General features: G+C 36.7%; 1 protein-coding gene across 1 annotated transcript in view; it reads left to right on the top strand.

Annotated features, from left to right (window-relative positions):
• The window catches only part of TTC6 (tetratricopeptide repeat domain 6), a 242,117-nt gene that overhangs the window by 80,431 nt on the left and 143,126 nt on the right, over nucleotides 1–18,560 (top strand). The window contains exon 3 of the mRNA XM_036244812.1: nucleotides 17,814–17,906. Within this exon, the coding sequence (XP_036100705.1) occupies nucleotides 17,814–17,906 (93 nt within the window). The remainder of the gene's footprint in view (nucleotides 1–17,813; nucleotides 17,907–18,560) is intronic.

Here is an 18,560-nt window from a genome sequence, read left to right as displayed (position 1 = left end):
CACATTATTCAGAACTGACAGTTTACCAAATACAGGGTTCAGCCACCCAGAACTATCCTATAAAATGTTTATTAAAAAAAAAAAAATCAAATGCAGTTAAGAATGAATGCAAAGCAGCCCTGGCACATTTTTGTGCCTGTAAGCAGGATCCTACAGGCCAATGCCTGCAGGGTTTTGCCAGGGGGATGCAAGCAAAAGTCAATGCAAATCAGGGCCATTTCTCAAGAAAGTAACCTGTGTGGACAAGTATTTGTTTATGGCCATGAAAATGTCTTTTCTTTCCTTCTTTCTGAAACTTGAACTGTGTAGTAAGTTATTTAAAGGCCATACACCTGGATAAGTGCTGACGAAACTATAAAAGGGTATGTGTTAGAAACAGTCTTTTGCCCCATGTTTTTGCAGCCAGCTTTTTTTGGGGAGAGCCTGGATTCCAGGACGAAAGAGTGCTGGGAAGGTGCTCTCTCCACCTCTTCTCTTAAAGGTGATTACAGAACACTGGACCTGCCTAACAGGCCTAGGAACACTGCTGTTTCTTTTGTTGGTCCATCTGCTGGAAGCAGTTTTGGGGAGGGACCGTGTACCCTGTTTTGGATACTACACAGCACCTTTGGGACTCAAAGCTTCGGTATCAGTGTGTGAAATGTGTACTTCCTTCAGACTTCACTGATCTTCCCATTTCTTTCCACTCTGACATTTTGGATCCTAAGTTAGACTCCACAGGTAGAAACTGCTTTGTGAAACACATGACAAAACATATCCAGGATTGTGAAATTGGACTGCTTATGGCCTTATAAATTTTCAAGAATTTAAAAAATTGTTCAACTCTGTGCTAGCTCTTTGAAAAATAAAGAAATATAACACTCATTACAGTTCCTGACTGAAGTTATAGAGACAAGATAGAATTAATACATGTTGGTCAATGTACTAATTGTATTTTTTCTTTAATTCTCTTTGATTTTTGTCTTAGTCCCAAATCCAAGATTTCTGATTCAAGGCAATTTTTATATTTCAGTAGTTTTTTTTTTTTTTTTCTTTTTTTAGTTTTCCTCACATCTCTTAAGGCACTGTTTGGTAGTTTATATATATTTTGTTGCTTTTATGATTTTGTTCTTCTTCCCGTTTTCTTAGTTTGGTTTCTATGAATTGATTTGCTGTCTAAATAACCTCATTTCTAATAGGTTTGCCATAAGCTTTTTGGGGAGTTTTTAAGCATATAGTCATAGCCTTTCCAAATCACAGCCATTTGTTTAATTCATTTTTTATAATTATGTTTTATTTCTGTGTCATATCTAGCATTTCCAGTATAATGTCAAATTATGATGGTAACAACAGGCACCCTTATTTTGCTATCTTAATGTAAATAATAATAGCCATTATTATATACAAGATATTTTCTGTTTTTATTTACTCCTCACAATAAACATATGAGTTGCATACTATTATTATCCTCATTTTACAAAACATAGGCCCAGAGAGATTAAATAACGTGTACAAGTCTGCCCTAAAGTGACTGAGCCAAGATTGGAATCCCGGCCAACTGACCACAGGTACTGTGTGCTCAACCTACTTGCCACACTGCCTCCATGTGATTCACGCTTGAAACCACCATGGAGATGATTATAGGTGTATTTTAACAAATTGACTTATAAATTAATGAATTTCCTAAGATTAAACAAAGCATTCCTTGCCCAAATTGACCAAATTTCCTCCAGGTCATCATTTGCTTCCAGAATATGTCAGAATACCTTTCTCTGGATACAGACTGAGACATCTGCTGTTTCTAATTAAATATTTTATAAACTATGTTTAGGAACGCTTTTATTTTCACTGATTATTTCCCCCCCCTAGAACATGAAAATGCAATCCCTTTTAAACTTACTTACACCTTTTATTGTTCTTAAATCAGTTATATCTTTTTCTATCAAACTACTGATTTTTGCTTATATTTCATTTACTTTTGTCTTCAGAAACATCAGTTATCCCCATATTGTCTCCATTTTCTTGCTTCGATTTTATCACTGTCTTTGCATTGCGTCTCTGGTCATTTTCCTCTGTATTTTGGAAGATCTTATCATTTGTCCTCTACCTTCTGATTTAATTTTCTTCATTATTATATTAAACACTCTGCGTTTTAGTATATAACTTTACCATTTAAATATCTTAATACTATCATTGCGGTTTATTTGCCGTCCAAGCTTCCCATTTTACCCCGTTTGAGTTTCATTTTCATCTTGCTGTTGTCTCACCTCATTTTCTTTACTCTGCGTGGATTTCTGTATGTTCTGATAGATACCTTTTTGCATCTTTTGAGCACATGGCACAGTTTATTAAAATGTATTCCTTTGTGATTTCAAGTAACCCCTTTCCTTATCCTGCAGTGAGTTTTCTTTTTTTCTCAAGAAAAATAAGCATTTATCTGAACAAATGGAGCTGCAGCCTGGGTGACATAGATTCAGGTAGCTACCTAAATTGTCTTCAGCCGAGACAAAGGGGCGGCCGCCTTTGATAGCGAAAGTTCCCAGCCAGATTCCCAATTAGGTCCATTTTATGTAAGTGAGGATGCAATTTGTGCAGTTCTGATGGGACTAGCAGGTCTCCGGCCTTTGGTAGAAAACCAGGACTTCCCGTAGTGGTTGACTCAGACCCATAAACAAACAGGGCATAGTTCAGGAAGCCAGGGTTGAAGGTTCACATCAACGGAATGTTTTTTCTCAGGGTCCACACCATGAATCATGTGGGGACATGCTTAACATGAAGGTTTGGATTTATCTGGTCTGGGTGAAACCTGAGACCTTGAGCATTTGGGCCACTGGACATTGGACCACACTTGGAGGAGTGAGGCTGCAAGTCCTCTCCAGAGCCCCAGTGCTGTGCAGGCAACAAAACCCCTGCTTGCAAGGAGCTCTCACCTCACTGTGTAGCACACTACCTGGCTTGTGTTGTTAACAAGACCAAGGCCTGGGGAACAAATTAATTTTGGCTTTTGTTATATTATGATTTATAATGATATATACGCATATATATAAGATTTAGTCTTCGTCCCATTCCTGGCACAGCTCCTAAAACCTTGGAATTTCCTAAGTGATAAGATACCTATAAAGGTATCTTTAGCTGCAGAGGACTTTTGGAAAGTCCCTAGGTAACCTAAGGCTGGGACCTAGTTACTGGGAAAACCAACCAGGTGATCAGAGGGTTGGAACTTCTAGTCCCACCCCCTACAATCTCCTATCCCCAGGAGACTGAGGTCAATCAAGAATGTCCAATGATATAATCAATCATGCCTATGTAATGGAGCATCCATAAAACCCAAAAGGACAAGTTCTGAGAGTTTCTGTGTTGGTGAACACATGGAGATTTGGGAAGAGAGACACATTCAGAGAAGGGATGGAAGCCCCTAACCCCTTCCCACATACCTTACCCTATGCATCTCTTTCATCTGGCTGTTCTTAAGTTATATCCTTTTATAATAAACTGATGATCTGGTAAATACAATGTTTCTCTGAGTTCTGTGAATTGCTCTAGCAAATTAATTAAACCCAAGGAGGGGGTCGTGTCAAACTCCAATCTATAGCTGGTAGGTCAGAGGCACAGGTACAACCTGGACCTGTGATTGGTGTCTGAAGTGGTTGGAGGACAGTCTTGTTGGACTGAGCCCGTAACCAGTGGGATCTGATGCTATCTTCAGGTAGACAGTGTTGACGTTACTTTATTTTTCAGTTATAGTTTACATTCGGTATTATTTTATATTATCTTAAGTTGTACAGCATAAAGGCCAGATAGTAATACACTTTGCAAAGTGTTCCCCTGTTATTTCAGTACTCTTCTAGCCCCATACATAGTTATTACAATATTATTAACTGTATTCCCTATGTTGTACTTTACAGCCCGTGACTATTTTGTAACTACCAATTTGTACTTCTTTTTTATTTTATTTTTTTCTTTATTGATTTTAGAGAGAGAGGAAGGGAAAGGGAGAGAGAGAGAACCATCGATGAGAGAGAACATTGATTGGCTGCCTCCTGCATGCCCCCTACTGGGAATTGGGCCCATAACCTGGACATATGCTCTGACTGGTAATGGAACTGGCGTCCTTTTGGTGCATGGGTTGATGCTCAACCACCGAACCACTCTGGCCAGGCCAATTTGTACTTCTTAATCCCTGCTCCTTTTTCACCCAGTCCCCCGATTTTCCTCCACTCTGGCATTCATCAGTTTGTTCTCTATGTCTGTGAGTCTGTTTCTATTTTGTTTGTTTGTTTGTTTGTTTTTGCTCTTTAGATTCCACTTATAAGTGGAATCATATGGTATTTGTCTTTTTCTGTCTGACTTATTTCACTTGGCATAATATTCTCTAGGTTCATCCATGCTGTTGCAAATTGTAAGATTTTGTTCTTTTTTTATGACCGAGTAATATTCCACTGACTATGTACCACCACATTTTTATCCACTAGGCTGCTGATGGGCACATAAGCTGCTTACATAGCTTGTCTATTGTAAATAACACTGCAATGAACATAGGGGTGCATATATTCTTTCAAATTTGTGTTTTGAGTTTCTTCAGATATATATCCAGAAGTGGAATTGCTGCATCAAAAAGCAGTTTGACTTTTAATTTTTGAGAAACCTCTACACTTTTCCATAGTGGCTGTACCAACCTGCATTCTCCACATTCTCACTGACACTTATTTGTTGATTTATTGATGATAGCCATTCTAACAGGTATTAGGTGATATCTCTTCATGGTTTTAATTTGCACTACTCTGATGATTAGTGATGTTAAGCATTTTTTAAATTATGTCTATTGGTGATTTGTATGTCCTCTTTGGAAAAGTGTCTACACAGGTCATGTAGCCATTTTTTAATTGGATAGTTTGTGTTTTTTCTTGGAGTTGAGTTGCCTGCAATCCTAATGCATTTTGGATATTAACCTCTTATCAGATGTATAATAAATTAACATCTTTTCATATTCAGTATGTTGTCTTTGTGTTTTGTTGATGGTTTCCTTTGCTGTGAAATCTTTCTAGTTTGATTTAGAGTCATTTGTGTTGTTTGTTTGTTTGTTTTCCTTATCTGAGGACATATATCAGAAAAAATATCACTAGGAGAAATGTCAGATATTTTACTGTCTATGTTTTCTTCTAGTAGTTTTATAGTTTCAAATCTTACATTTAAGTCTTTATTTTGAGTTTATTCTTGTAAGTATAAGAAGGTGGTGTTGTTTCATTTTTTGCATGTATCTGTCCAGTTTTCCCAACACTACATATTGAATAGCTTGTCTTTACCCCATTGTAGGTTCTTGCCCCTTTTGTTATATATTAATTGACTATATAGACATGGATTTATTTCTGGGCTCTCTACTCTGTTCCATTGATCTATGTGTCTGTATTTATGCTAGTACCATGCTGCTTTGATTACTATGGCTTTTGTAGTACAGCTTGATATCAGGTAGCATGATCAACCTTATTCTTTTTTTTCAAGATTGCTGTGGCTGTTCAGGGTCTTTTGTGGTTCTGTACAATATTTTGGGTTATTTTTTCTAGTTCTCTGAAATATGCCATTAGTATTTTGATAGAGATTGTGTTGAATCTATAGATTGCTTTGGGTAGATTGCTTTTGATTTCTACACTTTAGTTTCTGCTCTTATTCACCAATAAAGAGTAAATCCCGCCCTGGCTGGTTTGGTGACTCAGTGGTGAGAGCATTGGCTCACAGACCGAAGGGTTACAGGTTTGATTCCTTGTCAAGGGCACATACCTGGGTTGTAGTTTCAATCCCTGCTGCCAGCTGGGGTCGTGTGGGAGGCAATCAAATGATGTGTCTCTCTCACACTGATGTTTCTCCCTCTCTTCTTCCTGTCAATTCTATCTAAAAATTGATGAAAAATATCTTTAGGCGAGGATTAAAAGTAAAAGAGAGTAAAACCCTTGAATCCTGGGTACCCCATTCTCAACCCTAATAAAGTTAAAACCTCAAGATTATGCTCTCTGTCTCTCTCTGTCTACCTGTGAGCTTGTTGTGTGGCCCTGGGCATGCATGCACCATCCAGACTTGTAAGTAATAAATCTTATCTTTTCAAAGTTCCCTAATGATTGTTGTTGAGGTGCATCTTTAAATCATAACAAAAATGAAAGATCTGGTCCAACTGCAGCACTGGCTTCAGTCAGGGAAATGTCTATAGTATTTTACCACAAATAATATCAATCCAGGTGAGTGCCCACAGGTATTTCTAGCAGATAGTATCACTATTAATAGACTGAGACCAACCTCCCAATAATCAGCCTACATATTCACATGACTGCAAGTCATTAAAATATTTATTTTATTGTCATCTTTATTTTTAAACCTACTGCCTAGTGGGACAGTGGAGTATGGGAATAGGGCAAGTTAAAACACTAAAAAGTCACTGTTTCTCCTGAAATTTATTAGTTTTTATTGAATAAGCACTTATTCAACTCCCTGGATTACAATAAGCCTTCCAATGATAAATTATGAGACATGAAAATAAACAGTATGATCCATACACAGAAAGAAAGCAATTAGTAGAAGCTCTCCTTGAAGAAGCCCAGGCCTTGGACTTACTAAACAAATACTTTACATTTTCATATATTTTTGTTTTTATACTTATTTTACTGGGGGGCTAGGAGAAGATAACTTTGGTTATTCTGATGCCATTTTAACCTGATCTTTTCTGCTCAATGTTTCTGAGATTCATTCATTTTGTTGCTTATATTAGTAGCTCATTGAGAATGGGATCTTAACTAGTTATTACTGGTCTGAAATTTTATTTGTTAAATTTATTAAATATGTTTAATACTTCTACTTTGGTGTGATAATATTTTGATTGATTTTCTTTTCCCACCAAAACTATGGTCACATAATCTATTAATAATGACATTTGGGGTTTTTCTTATGTTATTTTTATCACTTTTTTTTCTTGTTGCATTGGGTCTGAGCTGTGTAATATTTTATTATGAATTAGTGTTTAGTGCAGGAATCTACACATATCTCTTGTGAGGTTAAGTAAGTTTTCTTCTATTTCCAGTTACTTCTTAATCAGAAATAGGTGCTGAATTTTATTTTCCTCAGCAGTTATTGTGATAATCACATAAATTTTCATGTTAATCTATTAATTTCAAACTAGCAATTAATTATCCATGAAGTTCTGAGAAAAATTTTCTTGGTCAAGATGTATTCTTTCTGTTCAGCATAGGGAATATAGTCAGTAATATTATAATAACTATGCATGGTGTCTAGTGAGTACTGGAAATATTGGGGGGAACACTTTGTAAAGTATATGATTGTCTAACCACTATGCTGTATACCTTAATCTAATACAAAATAATATTGAATAAAAACTGCAATTGAAAAACATTGTTTATAAATATACTGATTAATTTTATTTGCAAATATTTTAATTGGGATTATTGCATTTATGTTGATAAGTGAGGTAAACTATAAGGTTTTATAAAATATATTTTTATTTATCTTTGACATTGTTATGTTACCCACATAAAATGTGTTAAAACATTTATTTAAAGTGTTTTTTATTATGGAAATTTTCAACTGCAGAAAAATTACTCATCACTCAGATTATTCAAAATTTAATATTTATTCATATGCACATCAGATTGTTTAAGAAAATAGAAAACTGCTAGTAAAGTACAGGTCCCCTTTGTACTTCTTTCCAATAATTTTTTCTCTCCTCAGGTGTGAACAGTATTCTGAATTTGTTGTTTATTATTGTCATCTATTTATTTATTTATTCATATTAATTAATTTATTTTTGTTACAGATGTTTCTTCTTTCTCTCCCACTGATTCCCCCCTCCCTCCATCCCTGCCTTGTCCCCAGCTTTGTTGTCCATGTCCATTGTTCATGCATTCATGCATATAAGTTCTGTGGTTTATCTCTCCCCCACCACCCAACTTCCACGTATCTGGGACTACCCCATTCCTCAGACTGTTATGTTCATTATATTCCACAAATAAGTGAGATCATATGATACTTGTCTTTCTCTGTTTGGCTTGTTTTGCTTAGGATAATACTTTCCAGGTCTCTCCATGTTGTTTCAAAGGATAAGAAATCTTTTTTTCTTACAGCTGCATAGTACTCCATTGTGTATATATACCACAGCTTTTTTATTCATTTATATACTGATGGACATTTGGGCTGTTTCCAGATCTTAGCTATTGTATATAATGCTGCTATGAACATGGGGTACATATATTCTTTCTGATTGTTGTTTCAGGCTTCTTAGGATATATTCCTAAAAGTGGGATCACTGGGTCAAATGGAAGTTCAATTTTTAATTTTTTGAGATAACACCATAGTGTTTTCCATAGTGGCTGCACCAGTCTGCATTCCCACCAGCAGTGTACTAGAGTCCCCTTTTCTCCACGCCCTCATCAACACTTGTTGATGATTTGTATGGCGGCCATTCTGACAGGTGTGAGGTGATATCTCGTTGTTTTTATTTGCATCTCTGTGATGATTAGTGATGTTGAGCACTTCTTCATATGTCTCTTAGCCATTTGTATGTCCTGTTTGGAGAGGTGTCTATTTAGTTCCTCTGCCCATTTTTTAATTGGGTTCTTTGTTTTCCTTTCATTGAGTTGAATGAGCACTCTATATATATTGGAAATTAACCCCTTATCTGATGTATCATTGGCAATTATGCTCTCCCATACAGTGGGTTGTCTTTCCATTTTGATGATTGTACCTTTTGCTGTGCAGAAGCTTTTGAGTTTGGTGGAGTTTCATGTGTTCATTTTCTCCTTTGTTTCTGTTGCCTTAGGTGATGTATCAGTGAAAATTCGGCTGCGTATGACGTCTGAAATTTTGTTGCCTACACTTTCTTCTAGGATTTTTATGGATTCATGAGTCACATTTAAGTCTTTTATCCATTTTGAGTTTATTCTTGTGTATAGTGTAAGTTGATGGTCTAGTTTCATATTTTTGCATGTAGCGGCCCAGTTTTCCCAACACCATTTATTAAAGAGGCTGTCTTTACTACAGTGTATGCTCTTGCCACCTTTGTCAAATATTAATTGAGCATATTACCTTGGGTCCATTTCTGGGTTCTCTGTTCTGTTCCACTGGTCTATATACCTGTTCTTGTGCCAGTACCAGGCTGTTTTGATTACAGTGGCTTTGTAGTATAACCTGAAATCTGGTAATGTGATCCCTCCAACTTTGTTCTTTTTTTTCAAGATTGCTGTGGCTATTTGAGGTTATTTTTGGTTCCATATGAACTTTTGAAGTATTTGTTCTAGTTCTGTGAAGTATGTCATTGCTAGTTTAATGGGGATTGCATTGAATCTATAGATTGCTTTGGGTAATAGGACATTTTAATAATGTTAACTCTTCCAATGCATGAACAAGATATGTGCTTCCACTTTTTTATATCTTCCTCTGTTTCTTTTTTCAATAACCTGTAGTTTTCTGTGAATAGGTACTTTATTTCTTTGGTTAAGTTTATTCCTAGGTATCTTAATTTTTTGCTACAATGATAAATGTGATTGTTTTTTAAGTTTCTCTAGGATTTTTTTTTAGTTTCTCTTTCTGTGAGTTCATCATTGGTGTATGAGAATGCCATCAATTTTTTAATGTTAATTTTGTATCCTGCTACTTTGCCAAATTTATTTATTAAGTCTAGTAAAGTTTTGATGGAGTCTTTAGGGTTTTCTACGTATAGTATCATGTCATCTGCGAATAGTGACAGTTTCAATTCCTCCTTTCCCATTTGGATCCCTTGTATTTTTTCTTCCTGTCTGATTACTGTGCCTAAGACTTCCAGTATTATGTTAAATAAGAGTGGTGAAAGTGGACATCTTTGTCTTGACCCTGTTCTTAAGGGAAAGGCTTTTAATTTTTGCCCATTGAGTATGATGTTGGCTGTAGGTGTTTTATATATGGCCTTTATTTTGTCGAGATATGATCCCTCTATTCCCAGATTGCTGAGTGTTTTTATCAGAAATGAATGCTGGATTTTGTCAAATGCTTTTTCAGCATCTATTGATATGATCATATGATTTTTATCTTTCATTTTATTTATGTGTTGTATCACATTAATTGATTTGTGAATATTCTACCAGCCTTGCATCCCTGGGATCAATCCCACTTGATCATGGTGAATACTTTTTTTGATATATTGCTGGATTTGATTTGCTAGTATTTTGTTCAGGATTTTGGCATCTATGTTCATCAGGGATATTGACCTGTAGTTTTCTTTCTTTGTAGTGTCTTTTTCTGGTTTTGGAATTAGAATTATACTGGCCTCATAAAATGAGTTTGGAAGTCTTCCTTCTTCTTGAATTTTTGAAATAGTTGGAGGAGAATGGGTATTATTTCTTTGAATATTCGGTAAAATTCCCCCATGAAGTCGTCCGGGCCTGGGCTTTTGTTTGCTGTGAGAATCTTGATTACATCTTCAATCTCTTTTGTTGTTATTGGTCTGTTCAAGTTTTCTATTTTTTCCGGGTTCAGTTTTGGGAGACTATGTGTTTCTAGAAATTTGTCCATTTCGCTAAGATTGTTGAATATGCTGCCGTATAATTATTCATAATATTTGTTAACAATTCTTCATATTTCTGTGGTGGCAGTTATTATTTCTCCTCTTTCATTTCTGAGTTTGTGTATTTGGGTTCTCTCTCTTTTTTTCTTGGTGAGTCTAGCTAAGGGTCCATCAATCTTGTTTATCTTTTCAAAGAACCAGCCCTTTGTTTCATTGATCCTTTGAATTGTTTTATTTGGTCTCTATGTCATTTATTTCTGCTCTGATCTTTACTATTTCCTTTCTTCTACTTGCTCTAGGGTTTTCTTTCTGTTTGCTTTCTAGTTCTTTATGTTGTGAGGTTAGACAGTTTATTAGAAAATTTTCTTGCTTCTTGAGGTAGGCCTGTAGTGCTATGAACTTCCCTCTCAGAACTGCTTCCGCTGCATGCCATAGATTTTTTGTTGTTGTGTGTTCATTTTCATTGGTTTCCAGGAAGTTTTTAATTTCTTCCTCGATCTCCATGTTAACCCATTCATTGTTTAATAACATACTATTTAGCCTCCATGTGTTCAAATGTTTTTGCATGTTCTTGTTGGGATTGATTTCTAGTTGCATGCCATTTTTATCTGAGAAGATGCTTGATATGATTTTAATCTTTTTAAACTTGTAGAGACTTAGTTTGTGCCCTAACATGTGGTCTGTCTTTGAGAATGTCCCATGTGCACTTGAGAAGAATGTGAATTCTGAGGTTTTGGCATGTAATTCTCTGTAGATATCTATTAAGTCCATTTGCTCTAGTGCTTCATTTAGAGTCTGTGTTTCCTTGTTGATTTTTGTCTAGATGATTTATCCAGTGATGTCAGCAGGGTATTGAAGTCCCCTGCTATGATTGTATTGCTGTCGATTTCTTCTTTGAAGTTCTCCAAAAGATTTTTAATATATGTTGGTGCTCCTAAATTGGGTGCATATATGTTTACCAAGGTTATATCTTCCTGTTGGATAGATCCTTTCAATATTATGAAGTGGCCTTCTTTGTCTCTAGTTATGGTCTTCATTTTGAAATATACTTGATCAGATATGAGTATTGCTACCCCATCTTTTTTCCCCTTTCCGTTTGCTTGGAAGATTTTTTTCCATCCCTTCACTTTCAACCTATGTGAGTCTTTTGTTGTGAGGTGGGTCTCTTGTAAACAACATATATGTGAGTTATGTTTCTTATCCAGTCAGTTACTCTGTGTCTTTTTATTGGATCATTCACACCATTCACATTTAAGGTGATAATTAATATGTACTTATTTATTGCCATTTTTGTTTAGTGTGGTTCTATTTTTCTTCCTATTTCTTCTAATAATTACAGCATTCCTTTTAGCATATCTTGCAGTGCTAGTTTGGCGGTAATATATTTCCTTAACCTTTTTTTTTTCTGGAAAGCTCTTTATTTGACCTTCTATTTTGAATGATAGCCTTGCTGCATAGAATATCTTGGATTCAGATACTTGTTTTTCATGACCTTGATTACCACATGCCACTCCCTTCTTGCCTGTAGTGTTTCTGTTGAGAAGTCAGCTGAGAGCCTTATGGGGTTTCCTTTGTAGGTCACCTGTTGCTTATCTCTTGCTGCATTTAGGAGTCTTTCTTTGTCTTTAATTTTTGTCATTTAATTACTATGTGTTTTGGTGTGGGCCTGTTTGGGTTCTTCTTACTTGGGGCTCTCTGTGCTTCTTGAACGTGAATGCCTTCTTCCTTCACCAAGTGATGAACGTTTTCTCTCACTAGTTTTTCTAATATATTCTCTAACCCTTGCCCATTTTCTTCCTCTTCGGGGACTCCTATGATGCGAATGTTATTACGTTTCCTGTTGTCCCACAGTTCTCTTAAGCTATCTTCCTGTTTTTTCTTTTTGGTTTTCTGATTGGTTGATTTTTTTCTACCTTGTCTTCTAATTCACTGATCCAGTCCTCAGCATCCTGTACTCTGCTGGTTAGTCCTTCCAATGTGTTCTTTATTTCTGCTATGTCATTCTTCATTTCCACTTGGTTGATTTTCAATGTTTCTATATCTTTAATTGTGGTGCTGATGTTCTTACTCATGCTGTTGAGCTTCCTCAAGATCATGGCTCTGAACTCTACCTCTGATAATTTGCTTAACTGAATTTCATTGATCTCATCTTCGATAGCATTCTCTTGTTCTTTCATTTGGGATTTGTTTCTTTGTTTCACCATTTTGGCTATTTCAGTGGGCTTTGGAGCCTGCCAAATTTTCCCTGTGGGTGTTGGTGTTCTGCTGTTTGTGTCTCCCTCCGCTCGGTTTGGATGAGCTTGGGTTGGCCCACGTTAAACACCACTGTCAAGTCTTAATTTCCTAGGTAGATTTGTAAGCCCAGGAAAGGTTTAGCTATCCTCTAGCTTTTTCCTGGTGGCTAGTAGTCTCTATTACTCAGTGCCTTGGAATGTAGCCCTGGTGTTCTGTGTAAGAGGATTTCCAGAGGGTGGGATAGATGCTGGTTGTTAATGAGCCTCAATTTGCATTTCTTTGCCTCACCTGGGAAAGGCTGTATCTCTGAGGGGTGGAGAGCTGCTGCTTTTCCCCACAGCTTGGGGAAGGAGCACACTGGCCACTGTCCTTTGTGGCCGTAACTCAGCAAAAACTCTGAGTGCCCTCCAAATCTTGGGTGTCCCCACAGAGTTCCAGTTCTGTCTGCCCTTTCTCTGCCGTAGCCCCCAGGTAAGTGGCTGTGGCTATTTTAGAGCTCTGTTCTGGCTCTCTGAGCTATGGAACAGGCTTGGTATTTATTTTTCAAGGCCGCTGCTCACAGCTAAGACTGCTGCTATCTGTGGGCTCCCAGCCTGCCACCCTTTCACGCCTCCGCAGATCCTACCAGTGTCCCTCGTTATATGGTCCTGTCCCGCTGGTTTTCTGATGCTTATTTTCCGAGGATTTGTCTTTACTTTAGTTGTAATTCTTGTTTGGTCCTGGGAGATCTTCTGTGTAGGTTCTATTCACTCTGTGTCTGTTTTTCACATCCTCTATGCCTATCTTGTGCACAGCTGGGTTGCATAGGCCTTTTTGGTGCCCTAGCACCCTGAAGGTCCCCAGGGTAACTGAATCGCACAGTCCCTTTGGGGACCAGGCTCTATGCCTATGTTATGGACTGCTGGGTCGCACAGCCCTCTCTGGTACTTCAGCACCACTTAGGTCCCAAGGGTAACTGGATTTCACAGACCCTACTTGGTGGCACAGGCCTCTCTGGTGCCCCTGCACCCTGCAGGTCCCATGGGTGTGCAGCTGGATCGCACCAGTCTTTCTAGGGCTCTGGCTTCCCACTGCTCTTGTGAGCTACTGGACAGCACAGGCCTCTGTGGAGCCCCAGGTCCTGCAGCTGGCGGCTGGGGGAATGCTGCTGCCCTGTGTCACTCAACTCCCGCTCAGCTTTTGTTGTAGTTTTTGGGGATGGGTCTCAGCTGCTGGTCTGTGCTTCTATTGCCTAGGGATGGATGTCTGCTCCCTAGTCTCTGTTGCTGGAGGTATATCTCAACTCTGATCGGGCTGCTACTATGGGGGAAGGTGCTGGGCTCCGGGTTGTCTGGGGCTTCTGCGACAGGCACCTTGAGAGCTCCACTACTGTGCACCGGTCTGTATTGACACAGAGTGTCCACCTGTCTGATGGTGCCTGGTGTACTGGTGGGCTCAGGTTGCTGGGTCTTAGCAGCTCCCAGTGCCTCCTCCCAGGGAAGACCCGGGATCTTCCAAAATGGTTGGACCTCCCCAAGGTTCAGGGAGAAGAGCCCTGAAGGGCTGCTTACAGAGGTATTAGAACCACAGCACAGGAACCTTCTGCTCCGCAGGTCTGCACTGCTCGGGTTTGTTTGTCCACCTTCTCACACACTTGCTCACTCTCTCATACACTCACCCTCCCTCTGGTCCTGCCCGCCGCCATCTTTCTATTATTGTCATAGTTTTATACTTTAATGATATATTTTTAAACCTAAGAGGTTGTAAAGAATATTTTATAGGCTTGCCCTTTCCCCATTAACTGTCTAGCTAGTATATTTATCAAAAGTGAAGTCTCTGGAACCAGATATATTCTTGGTTTGAAATTTCCAAAGGTATAGTGAAATTTTTGATTTTTATTTTCACTTCTAGTGGGTTTTGTTTTTTGCCCTTTGTCATTAGTGCATACTTTTATGTCTTCTGAAGATCCTGATTATTTTATTATTATGAAGTAATCCTCTTTCTTCTGCTAATATTTCTTGTTTTGGGGTCTATCTTGTCTGATACAATTATACCTACTCCAGTTTTTTTTTTTTATGATTAGTGTTTGCATATCATATCTTCTTTCAGTCTTCTACTTTAACCTAGTTATATCTTTATACTTAACATAGGTTTCTTACAGCAATCATATATAGAATCATGTTGTTTTTCTTCAGTATGACAATTTGTCTTTCAATTAAAATGTTCAGAACCATTTACCTGTAACTACTGAGATGGTTGGGTTTAGATTTATCTTCTTATTTGGGTTTTGTCAAATTTGCTCTTTGCTTCTTTTTTAAATCTTTACCTACCATATTTTGATTACTTTTTAAGCATTTTATGTTATCTTGTATGATTTGTTTATTTACCTCTTTGTTTTATATTTTTAGTGGCTGCTATATGGTTTACAATATGCTCATTTAACTTATTCCAGTAAATAATATACCATTTCACATAGGCATAAGGACCTTATGGTAGTATATATTTTTCCTTTTTCCATCACTGTGTTATCATTAATACATACTTCACATGTGTTTAGGTTATAGCTCTCACAATTCATTATTATTTTTTATTTAAACAGTCAATTATATTTGAAAGAAATAATTTAAAAGGGAAAAATGTATTTTATTTACCCACATTTTTCATTCTGCCATTTATTTCTATTGTGAACATTCAAATTTTAATCTGATATCATTTTACATCTGCTTGAAGAATTTCCTTTAATATTTCTTGTAGTGCAGGTTTGATGATTACTTTTTTTTTTTTTTTTTACCTTTTGTTTGCTGAAAAAGTATTTCACCTTTGGTTTTGAAAGATATTTTGCTGGATATATAATTCTCTGCGGACAGTTGTTTTCTTTTAGTCCAGGGACTCTAAAATATATTGATTCTTGTCTTTTGGCTTTTACAACTCTGACAGGAAGCCTGCAGTATTAATTTGTAGTAATTAGTTACTGGTAATTATTTAGTTATACTTAATGTTTCTCTGGATGCTTATAAGATTTTTTTCTTTATTATTGTTTTTCATCATTTTGATTATCATATACTTGGCACAATGTTCTTTGTGTGTTTCTGCTAGACGTACATGGAGCTTCTTGCATTAGGAGGTTTATAGTTGTCATCAGATTTGGAACATTTTGGCCATTTTTGTGTACAAATATTTTCTGCTCCCCTCACACCTCCTTTCTGGAACTCTAATTAAACATATGTTATATTGAATATTTGTTTCAGTTTTTATATATCTAATTCATTTTTTATGGTTTCTATTACTATGTCTTACATATTTGTGATTTTTCTGTATAACTTTTGATTAGATGATAATCCTTGTGAATTTTATATTGTGGAGTACTGCATTTTGTTGTCTTCATTTAAAAAATGTTACAGTTTAATGCCCTGACCGGTTTGGCTCAGCAGTTAGAGCATCGGCCTGCGGTCCTGAGAGACCCGGGTTCGGTTCCTGCTAAGGGCGCGTACCTCGGTTGCAGTTTGTCCCCGGCCCTGGTGGGTTGTGCGGGTGGCAGCCACTCGATGTGTTCCTTTCACATCGATGTTTCTCTCTCTCTCTCTCTGTTCCTCTCTCTCCCTCCCACTCTACCTGAACAAAAAATGGAAAAATGTCCTCGGGTGAGGATTAAAAAAAAAAAAAAAAATGTTACAGTTTAACCTGATAGGCAGTTAAGCTACATGAAGATCACCTGTATCTTTTGAAGTATTACTTAAAATGTTGTTCAGATTCAGAGGAGCCTTTACTCTAAGGCTTATTCAGCACTGCTACTAATGTATGATCCTTCTGAGGTTTATGATGAATGTACCAGGTACTCTGTATGTGTGGTGGGAAAGCTAATGATCCCCAGCTTGTGTGAGCTCTGGGAATTGTGGCTGACAGCTCTTTGGTAATTTTTTAATTTATTTTTTATTGTCATGGCAGTTTTTCTTTGTCTGGCTTCATGGGCTTCACCATTGCATGAGCAGAATGGTATTCAGCCAAATGGTCAAGGACACTTTGAGGGTTTCTGCAGATTTCTGAAGCCTCTTTCTCCCTACTGTACCTAACGAAGGCTACCCTCTTTGTCTTCTCCTTGCTCTAATTTCTGTCTCTTCCACTCAGTAAGACACCTGGGCTCTGTATGTTTTCCCTTTCATTGTGTTATCATCTGAAAATTGTGTAAGGCAGAAATCTGGGGTAATTTAGCTCTTAACTTTTTTTGGTCTTGTTTTGTTTTGTTTTACATCCATTTTCTTAGTCATCATAGTCTTACACTGCCAGTTGTCCAATCCTAAAAGAGTTGTTTTTACATTTTGTCCAGTTTATAATTATTTATGACAAGAGAGTAGAGTAGAAGCTAGTGGCTTCAGTTGGATTTATTTTTTTTTCACAAAGCCAAGAAAAGGTAGAAAAGCAGAGTTTAAAAGCACAATGTCATATTGCTACTGACATTATTAAAAGACTAGAGGAGAAAGAGGCCTTAAAAAGTCATGTACTTGAATACCCATTTTAAGGAAGATAAAACTGAGGTTAAGGGAACCTTAGTGGATGCCTGGTCTATGACTTTACAGTTTGGGCAGAAGCTGGGTCTTTTTATTCCTATCCATCGCTAGATGTTGTGGTGTGCTATCTTTTTTACCATTTCAGCTGAGTAGAGGGCATATCATAGATTTTAGCATTAATAATTATACAGATGAAACTAATAGTTATACTTATTAAAATTTTAAAGTATATTCATATTCTTTCTTGCTCTTGGTTAGATTAAATTTTAGTTTTGATTTTATCTTTCTTGTGTAGCCATAGATTAGCAGTGTTTTACAATATCTGATTTAATATTACCTGATCTTATTCAATTTGATGATATATCTATAGAAATCAATTATTTAAGAAGCCATAAAATTGGAATAATAGACATGTGTTTTTGTATTTTTTGTTCTGTATTTCTAATTGCATGCATAATATTGACTCACTTATATTTCTCATTTACTGAACTATATTGACTGGCATTTTGCTGCATTGAATAATATGCCTCAGTGATTTTTAAAATTGACATTATTTTAATTATTTCTTTTTTTCCTTCTAGGATATTTCTTTAATGGGAAAAATGTACTGGCAGAGAACATCTCAAGTGCAAACAGAGCAAAGATTACAGATAAGTATTGAGGAACCTCAAATGGTAAAGGCTTTAATAAAAATCCTCCTTGTCTTTATTGAAGTAATAGTCTGCCTCTTGTTGCTTGAATGTAAGTTTACCTGTAGAGTTTTTAAAAATCTTCTTTGATTTATTTTAGAGGTGTGTTTAACTGTTAGCACATCTACTACAGTCCCACTTTGGGAGTTTTGGATATTTTGTATCACTGTTGCTGCCTATCATAAACCTTCTGAGCTAAAGTCCCAAACTTTTTTTCCAGAAGGGAAAGATTTTAACAATTCTAGTTCAGAGACATTCAAATCTAGAAGGTAGTCAGAGAATTAATGAAAAATATTAGCTTCTAAGAAAGCATCACATTATTCTTTATTTAGCTAGAAGAATTGTGAAAAACATTGACAAAAGGAGAATTTTGTAGGGATACATGGACAGGTGGTAACAGAAGTTTGTCTCAGAAATAAAGCTCTTTTTCATCCATCATTGTCAAAATACTTATGGGATTCAAAGCAGTCTGGAACATATTCCCTGTAAATGGGAAGTGTCTCTCTGTATATAGAAATCCACATTTATGTAAAACAAATGGTGTCATGGCAATCAATTCCTTTACAAAAGATTTGTAAAAAGACATCATTATATAGCAAGCTCCTTTCGTTCCTGAAAATTGGATGCCACATACATAAA

The sequence above is a fragment of the Molossus molossus genome, unplaced genomic scaffold, assembly GCF_014108415.1.
Source record: "Molossus molossus isolate mMolMol1 unplaced genomic scaffold, mMolMol1.p scaffold_m16_p_1, whole genome shotgun sequence".
NCBI classification, from domain to species: domain Eukaryota; kingdom Metazoa; phylum Chordata; class Mammalia; order Chiroptera; family Molossidae; genus Molossus; species Molossus molossus.
This window is presented reverse-complemented; position numbering and strand designations above follow the sequence as displayed.